Raw genomic sequence first — 10,383 nt, forward strand, 5'->3', positions numbered from 1 at the left:
CATTTCATACATAAACAAATAAAAATAATGCAAAAAAAAAATTGGACGAACCGCCGAACCGGCCCGGAACCGGAGGTTCAGGCCGCAAACCGGCGGTTTTGAACCGCCACGTAAACCGCCAGTTTTTTTAACCGGAACCGGAACCGCCGGAACCCTTGGTGGGCTGGTTCCGGTTCATGCATATGATGAACCGTGAACCGGCAGTTCATGAACCGGAACCGGCAGTTCCGAACCGTTGTGCATGCCTAGGGTATCCCCATACGTACATTGGCGGTGGCCACGCCTTGGCTTGGACCGGCAGCATCAACATCATCATGGGCTCAATCAGTCAGTGCTGGACCTTCATTTTCGACAATCATGTTGTGCATGATAATACATGCGTACATGATAACAACGATGCTGTCAATATACCACAACCGTGATGGACCCTTCACTGCCGCCTAACGACCCACAAAATAGACCTTTTCTTCTGTGGGGCATATGATCATCTTCACAAAGACGGGCCACATATGGTATATCCCATCCGCCAAATAATAGCCCATGTTGTGCTGGTTGCCATTGGCGACGAAACTGACGGTCTGACCAACACCCATACACTGGTCGTTGAAAAGGAGCGATGACTGGAGGACATTGATGTCGTTGTTCTACCTGGCTACTCCAAAATACGAATGCCAAATCCACAGCCGGTAGTCAGCTACCGCTTCAAGGATCATCGTGGGATTCTTGCCCTTGAAACCGGTAGTGTACACCCCTTTCCAGGCGGCGGGGCAATTCTTCCACTCCCAATGCATACAATCTATGCTACCCAACATTCCCGGAAACCCGTGCTGACTCTCGTGCATATCCATCAGAGCCTGGCAATCTTCGGGGGTAGGCTTCCGGAGATATCTATCCCCGAATATCTCCCTAACGCCCTCATAAAAATAATTCGGACAATCGCGGGCAGTCGTCTCGCCAATGTGGAGGTACTCATCAAACATGTCGGTCGCACCTCCGTATGACAGCTGTCTGATTGCAGCTGTGCACTTCTGTATGAGCGTGTGGCCGGGTTTACCAACCACATCCTCCCTCATCCTGAAATACTCGTATCGACGCTCTAAAGCGCCCACGATACGCAGAAATAGCGGACGATGCATCCTAAAATGTCGCCGGAACATGTTCTCCCCAAACAGCGGCTCCGGAGCGAAGTAGTCCTCATACAACCGACGGTGTACAGTGATGTGGTCCCAGGGTACTATAGTTCGATGATGGATGGGTCGAGGTACCGCCGGCTGCTGCTACTGCTGCAAGGACGCTTGTATCGCGCGATTTATCTCCCTAGACGTAACGGCCCCCACAACTGTTCTCTAATTCGCCGACGTACGGCATCAGAAATTCCACGACTGCCACCCGAACCACTACAACCCGCACCACTACCACTACCACTAACCATTCTGGATATATAAAGAAACGTAGAGAGAGAGAAACTCGTTAAAACAAGTTGTACGAATGAAATGAAGTTCAACAAGCTGTATATATAGAGTTTTTTTATTAAAAAAATGAAAAATTGGGACGTTCGTCGGGAACCCACAATGGCGGACGTCCGTATCCGTCCCACCCGCGCCTAATGGCTGACGTCCGGCACGCCGTCCGCCAGGACCGCCGCCGTTGTGGATGCTTTGAAGAGATGAAATTTGAAGGAGGGGCATTAAAGTCAAAGAGCGTTGAATTCTGCTACAAAAGTGTGTCAGATACACAATCGCACCCTTTTTGCGGCGATAGGGTATCGGGAAGAAATAGCTACTTTTACGCAAGTTCCAATCGGGCCTGTACTAATATATATTTAAGCTACCAAACACCCGTTTAAGCGTGATAACTTAGCTATCTCCTCATCATCCTTACCAAACGCCCCCTTAGCATATTATTTAGACAAAATCTATTCTCGCAATTAACATATGACGCGTTCTCATAACTTGAGTTAAGACATGCTTATTGACTAATTGAAACCCTAAGCATGCATACTACGGAGAAAATTGGACACCTTAATGATTCTCTCCACGTGGAGATCTTCAATACTAGATCATGGATCTTCTGACAGTATCCAAAACTTATATTTTGATCTTGGAATAGGCTAAGCTTATCAAAATATATAGGATTTAAATAGAGAAGAGACAGAATCCCACAAGGTATTGGAGATGAAAATTTGGATCTCTACTTAAAGTAGGGGACGAAAATTTGAGGCAAAGTAATTTTTCTGTCTCTCATCTATTCTCCTATTTATAATGTTATGTATTGGCCCAATCAGAGATCTATAGAGGTATGGATTTGAGCCACACCTATTTGACTTTAAATAATTAAATTAAGCCACATTTTAATCTATTTCAAATAAAATATTATTCCCCACCACTACAGTACAATAAAATTGACTATGAATCCAAATCCAAAATTATAAGTAATCCAGGCTTCCTCTTTTATTTAATTACTTCTAGTGCTTGAGATATAAAAGTTCATTAATTAATTGAAGTTTGCTATTGACTTAATTAATTAATATCTAACTCCTTCTGTCCCTAATAATTTGTCACCATTTTACCCGGCACGGGTTTTATGATATGTAATAGAAAGTGAGTTGAAAAAGTTAGTAGCATGTGTGGCCTACTTTTATATATTAGTTTTATAATAAAGTATGAGTGAGAATGAGCTAGTAGAATATGGAGTCCACTGCCAAAAATAATAAAAGTGAAATATGATAAATTTTTAGGGACAGACGAAAGTATAAATAAGTGACAAATTTTCAAGGATGGGAATGAGCTAGAAATTCTTATTTATTATTCGTGGAATAAATTCTAACTAGCTAGTTCTGAATAATAAAACTTTATTCTAAGCTCCTATTGAGGAAATTATCAAACCAGACCCACTGTAGCAATCCTAGCACCGCTAGATACTGATCATCATTACCTAAAATATCAGGATTCTTGGATTACAAAAAACTCACACCTTTTGATAGATCAAAGGAATTGCATAATCAATACCGTATGCTCAAGGCTAAATATTTTGATTAAAAAAGGTTGATAATCGAGACCTTCGTCTTCCAGTATATAGCAATAAACACATGTCTCTCTGTTATATTCATCCAGTGCTATACCACACTAGTGTCATCTTATTTCGTTAAAGCATGGAAATATACGGACTGACACTTCAACCTTTCATGATTGGTAGTCTAGACCTATGTACGTTGTGAAATAAGCTTTTTCTTTTGTTAAGAGTTGGTTGTATTACCTTAAAATGAACGACGTCCACAACTAGTATACTTAAACAAAAGGCTTAAACTTTTTTGTTTCTTATACATTCAAATATGTAAAACAACCATTAAATGTAAAAACATATTACATTGTGACAAAAAATAATTTGTTTTGTTCCTTAAAAAATAAACGAAGAGTTTTTACAATATAGAAGCACTCAAAAAATGTTTTATAGTATACAAAACTCTAACAGCTAGATGTCTGCTTATCTTTCTTAAAATATAATTAATTCCGAGTAAACGTATCATTTTATAAACATTATATTAACATTATATATCGTTTTAATACAACAAAAATATCATTTCTAATCTCTCAAAATAACATTTCACATTCAAAACAGCAACTAAACACATCATTTTATAAACGAAATATATCATTTTTATACAACAAAAATATCATTTCTATTCCCGTTGCCGCCACGGGAAGCTTTTTTAATAAAGTTTTATTAATAAAATATTTTTTTATTAATTTATTTTTAAATGAAATACATTAATTAAAGAAATTAATGGGACTTCATAAAGATTTAAGGAATGTGATTAACAAAGAATGAATGATTACATAAATATTTTTCTAAATAATGAATGAAATTGAAAAGAGTTAAAACTAATATAGAATACATGAATAATTAAGGGTGATACGACTAAGAAATGTTTTTTCTGTCCCTAAAGAATATGAACTTTTTCTTAAGCCGTATTAAAAAATTATAAATTTTCTAATTTTAGTGAAAGAATTAAGCATACTGCCCTTTAACCACCTTCAAGAGCCAATCAAAAATTGTGTAAATAAAGTAAAAAGTTCTATAGCAATTCTTTTACCTAACTCAAAATATTGCACGTTGCAAGTTGCAGGAATTTACTATTCAAAAATAAGAAAAAGTCATAACTGTACAAAGAATGATAAGGTCGAAAAGACAGACTAACGTGAATAACGTGAATACAGTGCAACAAAAGTAGACAAGACGGCACGGTATTATTAAATGACGCTTAGAGACAGACTAAAACAAGATGACGCTTAAAGACAGACTAAAAACAAGCGACAAGAAAAAATAGAGAGAGTATTGTTTCTATTTTTAGAAATGTTTTATTTTTAATGGAGCAAATCAAAATGAAAAATGTTTAATTTCTAATAGGATAGAGGGGTATTTTATCACACTCATCAAATTCACCTATATTCACGTATTAATGAAACTGACTATCGATGAAGAGTATATTTTCATAGAGATTGTTTTAAAAAATTTAAATACTAGTAATCCCTCCCTCCCTCTCCCAAAGAATATACACTCTTTTATTTTTAATCGGTCCCGTAAGAATATGCACTTTCTAAATTTAGAAACTATATTCTCTCTAAGAGTATCCATAATGGAGGCCTATCTCCGGAGCCCATCTAAAAGCCTATCTCTATTTTCTCCAACCACGTCAGCAGACTCATCTTAGAGCCTATCTCCCTGCAATGAGAGCTCATCCCAGAGCCTGTCACAGAGCCCATCTCATTTCCATATCATCACTATTTTATATTTCGCTTTTAATTGTTGGAGTAAATTAAAAACAACGTAATATACGACAAAAAAACAAATTTCATTAAAAACAAAATAAAATATCATACATTAAAAAAACAAGATAAAGATAGATAAAAAAACATAGAAAACAACGGAAACACAATCAATTGGATAGGGATGAATGTGAATTAGGGAATGAGGTATATATAGTGTGTAGATGGGATGAATTAAATTTAAAAAATAATTAGTCGTGGCAATGGAGGCCGATAGACGAGCCGATGAGGGCCGATAACCCTATCGGCTGGGGCGATGCAGCGGCCTTGGGGCGGAGGCGGAAGGGAGTGGCCATCGGCTCCCTCTCCACAATGGGAGCCGGTGGGAGCTGATGGGCCGAGCGATCGGCCCATTGTGAGTGCTCTAATGAAATAAGATACATTCTCCACTAATAATATTTTAATTATTTTTTCTTTCTACTCTTTCCTTACTTACTAATTATGCATTAAAACTCGTGTCAACCAAAAGTAGGAATGAGCAAAAAAACCGAATATCCGAACCGAACCAAACCGAAGTTTTAAAATTCAGTTCGATTTTTCAGTTTGGTTCGGTTTTGAAAATACAAAATTTTTTAGTTTTTTTGTTCGGTTCGGTTCGGGCGATAAAAAACCAAAAGAACAAAATTTTAAATATTATATTATGTATATTCTATTAATTTAATATATTATATTATATAATATATATATATATATATATATTCTTTTAATATATTCTATATAATATGTATTATATATTCTATTAATTTTATATTTTATAGATATATATTCTATTATATAAAATAAAATATATTATATATATATATTAATATAGGGTTGTGATCAATTGAGATTTTTTAGCCTAATTGAGAATTGAGATGCATTATCAGCCATTCATTTTTATTAAATGAGTGGTCCAGAATTTGCCACATGGAAAATATTTTTAGATTAATTAATTATGAAAGGGTAGAATGGTAATTTCATGTTTTAATAGCTGCTTTGTTGCCATGTGAAGAGTTGACAATCCGGCACATCCTCCTCTCACTACTCTCCGTCGTCTCATCGCAGCAGCTGCCACACGACTCCACCTCCACCTCCACCGTCGCCGCCATTGTTGCGTCTCCAAATTGAGCTAACGCGTGCCGGAGGGAATTCGCCGCCGCTTCGTTCGCTCGCGCCGTCTCCTGCCACAGCTGGTTCTCAAGGTAGAGGCCTTTCGCCTTCCCCTCGAGCATCGGATTCAATCTCGCCATTGTCTCGATATGGTCGTCTTTCTCTCGCAGCGTCTTTGCCACCGATTCTCCCATCCTCGTCGCCGCCATCTTCACCTGCTGATTCAATTCCGATCGGATTTTCATCGTCTGCAAAAATTCATCATCAATCGAAACAATTGCTACTTGATTTTAACAAAATCGAAGATGGAATTTTGCTTTTGTTATAGTGTTTGAGCTTTTTGCAAAGCTTAATTGTTGATTCGAGTATGGGTTTGGAGGTATTAGGCTTTGCATTATCAATTGTGTTGGATGTGAACTGATTTGAGAGATTGATTTTCCAAAATTTGCTTTTGTTATAGGATTTGAACTTTTTGCAAGCTTAATTATTGATTGGTTTATGGAATTGGAAGTTTTAGGATTTGGATTATCAATTGTGTTGGATGTGAGCTGGATTGAGAAATCAAGCTTAATCATAATGCACTCTAGGTGTTTGGTGATATTCCCAGTTGGGAATTAGTTGTTAAGAGTTAGATTCAAGATTTAGCTATCTCTCTTTTTCAATATCAACTACGCACATATAATGTCAACTACATATACAATTCTTGTCAACTACACACATATAATGTCAACTACATATACAATTCATGTCAACTACACACATATAATGTCAACTATGTGTACAATTCATGTCAACTACATATACAATTCATGTCAACTATACACATATAATGTCAACTATGTTTACAATCCATGTCAATTACATATATAATCCATGTCAACTACATACATATAATGTCAATTGCATATATCTACATATATTATATGTAAAACTTTGTTATTGACATAAATAATATAGGTCGTTGACATGAAAATATTTGTCGTTGACATTAATTATTTGTAAAAAGTTGCTGTTGACATAATAGTTAACATAAATAACGTTTGTTGTTGACATCGTAGTTGACATAATGTCTCTATAGTTGACATCGCGCGAAAATGACAATTATGCATCGTAGTTGACATAATGTCTCTATAGTTGACATCGCGCGAAAATGACAATTATGCCCCCTAGTTGACATAATGTCTCTGTAGTTGACATCGCGCGAAAATTGTGAATGAGTGGCTGGAAATGCATCTTAGTTCTCAAGTATTCTAAAAAATCTCAACCTAACAGGACCCTATTAATATATATGTTTTTTTTTTCAGTTTTTCGGTTTTTTCATTTAATTTTGGTTTTTTCGGTTTAGTTTGGTTTTTTAAGTTCGGTTTTCGGTTTTTCAGGTTCGGTTCGGTTTGAATTTTGAACTAAATTCTGTTTTTCGATTTTGGTTCGATTTGGACAAAAAACCGAACCGAAACCCGAATGCTCACCCCTGTTCAAAAGTGTATATTCTTTTAGGACGTAGGGAGCACAATTTTCAGTGAGGCGTGTAAGCATAGCTAGACACATGCTCGATAAATTTTATTCAACTGTCCCATAAAAATAAGAATATTTTTCATTTTGGGATGTTTCATAAAAAATCTCCTTCTATTTTTTGCAACTTCCTTCTCTTTGATAAGGTGAACCTCATTCTCTATTATCAATACTATAATTATTATTTTTTTTCTATCTCTCTTACTTTATCAATTGTGCATTAATTTCCGTGTCATTCCAAATGTCTATATTTTAACATGCTGAGGGAGTACTAATTTCCGAATTTATAAAACCCCAATGTCTATATTTAAACATGCTGAGGGAGTAATAATTACTTTTACGGCGAAACTCAAATATATCAAAGCTTTCGGCATTTCTCTTTTGTACTATTGTTTGTATAGAATCTAATAATTCTGCACTTTATTCAAATGGAGTAGTAATTTCATGGTTCGTCGCAAAGCGCAAAACTACAAATCAAGATATGTAAGACCAACTTGCATCCTATTTTAGGATAATATATATTAATATGGGCAAGTTGTGCAACTTGCTATATACTGTCTCAATCCGCCATTAGGAGTCTCATTTTATGGTGGTACAAATTTTAAGAAATGTTAAGAAGTTAATGGAATGATGATCCCTATTGTATATATTAGTTTTAAATAAAATGTGAGTGGAATGAGTTAGTGGAAGGTGGGACCCTATTACAATTTATGATAAAGTGAACCGAGACTCTTATTTGCGGACGGACTAAAATAGAAAAACAGGACTCCTATCCGGGACCGAATGAGTAACGTACAACTACTGTTCTCTTTTCTTTCTTTAACAACTAGTTGGTGTCACTTGAAGGCCAACTTGCAAGGATGGGTAGTTGTGTGATTCCCTTGAATTAATATATGCTCTTTCGAAGCTGATTAAGTTTAGAGAAAATTTTTGAACACAGAAATGAAAAAAATTTATGAATTAAATTAATTAAACTAGGTGAGACAAAAGATATAGTTGGAACCGAAGAAATAGTACTACTACTATTAAAAATATTTATTTAAATCATTATAATGAATAATAAAACTACATGATACAGAGTATGATAGATCCAGTCCCCTAAAACTCTCAATGCAATACCTCAGACTGCAAATTTTCTGTTTTGGTTCCTTCACCAAAATCTCTATTAAGTTCCAAAAATCTAAGTTTAGAAAAAATAAATAAAATATTAATCAAATTGAAGAAACAAGACTTTTTCATCTATGTATTTCAATAACATAAATTGAAAGAAAACCCCCTAATGAAATCACCATAAAAATCCATGAGACGGCTCATATAGATTGGTTAACCGCATAAATCGTTAATTTCAAATTATTTCCTTCTTTTATTGGTATGGAATCTGGAACTCGGAATTTATAAAACCCCAATTTCTCTCTTATATTCTTCTTTTATTTAACCGAAGCCGCAAATTGCAATGCAATATGTTTTCAAAAATTCATTTGATTACACGCTCAAACACATTGATAAAGAAATCACACGACACTTCGCAATTAGCAAATACAAATGCCCAACCTACTAAATATAATTCAGTTTTGATTCGATATAATTTACCAAATTAAATATCAAATTCATGATATATAGGAGTATAACCAAAAATGTAATTTCTTCTGTTTGAGAAATAAACAAGATCATGAAATCAGAAATATTCCATATCACATGATCCGTATAATAAAAAAAAACAAACCTCCGAAATTCACAATACAAATCCACAATCGAACTTTGTTTTTTCTTCCTCATCATTATTTTTTTTTACTTAAAAATAAAAAAAAAATATCATTTTGTTGTGGCAATATTCTCAGCGATCTGAGCTAACGACTGCAGATTGCATCTAACAATGGTGTTGACAAAAACGCACGTTTCCTCCTTAGTATTACCTTGCGGCACGTCGACGACGTACGACTCCACCACCACGGATCCTCCTCCGGCGGCGGCGGCGTGGATGGTGGTGACCGATCTGTAATTGGCCAGGCGGTGGTCCCCGCCGACGACGCTGAAGCTGATGACGTGGCGCTCGTCGTCGAGGATCTCGAGCCGCTCCGTGCTGCTGACCGCGGGCAGCCCGGAGACGACGCGGACCTCGCGCAGCGTGCCGACGTCTCCATCGCCGACGACCACGTGGCAGCTCTTGACGAAGTGCTTGTAGGCCTGCGGGTTGTCGAAGCGCCGCACCACCGACCACACGGTCGAGGTGGGCGCGGCGATGCGCTGGCTCACCGCGGAGAAGCACTCGTTGGGCCCCACTGCGTGGGTGTGGTAGCGCGCCACGTGGTCGGGGACGTGCTTTGCCGCGGTGGGGAGGCGGTAGGAATAGGGTTGTTGTTGTTGTTGTTGTTGTTGTTTGCATGGGGTGGTGGTGGTGTTGATGCGTTGGAGGAGGAGGGAGGATTTTGGATGATCGGAAGGCATTTTTTTGTGATTTTTGTTTTGGTTTAGGGTTTTTGATTGATGATGATGAATCTGGTGTTTTTGGTGTGTTTTTTTTTATGGAAAGAACTGTGGTGGGTGTTTGTGTGGGTTTGATTAGTGGGATTGAGTTGGAATTTTGTGTATATATATATATATATATTGAGTTGTGGAGAGTCAAGATGGGATTTTATTGTTGTTTGGGGGTTATTTAATACTCCATACGTCTGATATTTACAATCTCATCTTGACTCAGCACAGGTTTAAGATATTGTTTAATTTTCTGAAGAAAATATTGAAAAATGAGTTAATGGAAAATGTACTCTATTTTTATATATTGATTTTATAATTAAATAAGTACGAGTGTAATGAGTTAGGTTAAAGGTAGCTCCCTTTATCTAATATGGAAAAAAAACAAATGAGACTTTAAATCACGGATATCTCAAAATAGCAGAATGAGACATTATTTCACGAACAGAGGAAGTAGGGAGTATTAACCACACCCTACTTAGCA

The 10,383-nt window shown here is 36.6% G+C and overlaps 1 protein-coding gene across 1 annotated transcript; it reads right to left on the reverse strand.

Moving 5' to 3' along the window:
- Window positions 1-9,052: 9,052 nt before the first annotated feature.
- Window positions 9,053-10,020, reverse strand: LOC121798021 (abscisic acid receptor PYL4-like). Its single transcript, XM_042196842.1, has one exon. The coding sequence runs from the start codon at window positions 9,870-9,872 to the stop codon at window positions 9,240-9,242; it is 633 nt and encodes a 210-aa protein (XP_042052776.1). The 5' UTR covers window positions 9,873-10,020; the 3' UTR covers window positions 9,053-9,239.
- Between the last annotated feature and the right edge of the window lie 363 nt (window positions 10,021-10,383).

Source organism: Salvia splendens, chromosome 1, assembly GCF_004379255.2.
Source record: "Salvia splendens isolate huo1 chromosome 1, SspV2, whole genome shotgun sequence".
NCBI classification, from domain to species: Eukaryota; Viridiplantae; Streptophyta; class Magnoliopsida; order Lamiales; family Lamiaceae; genus Salvia; species Salvia splendens.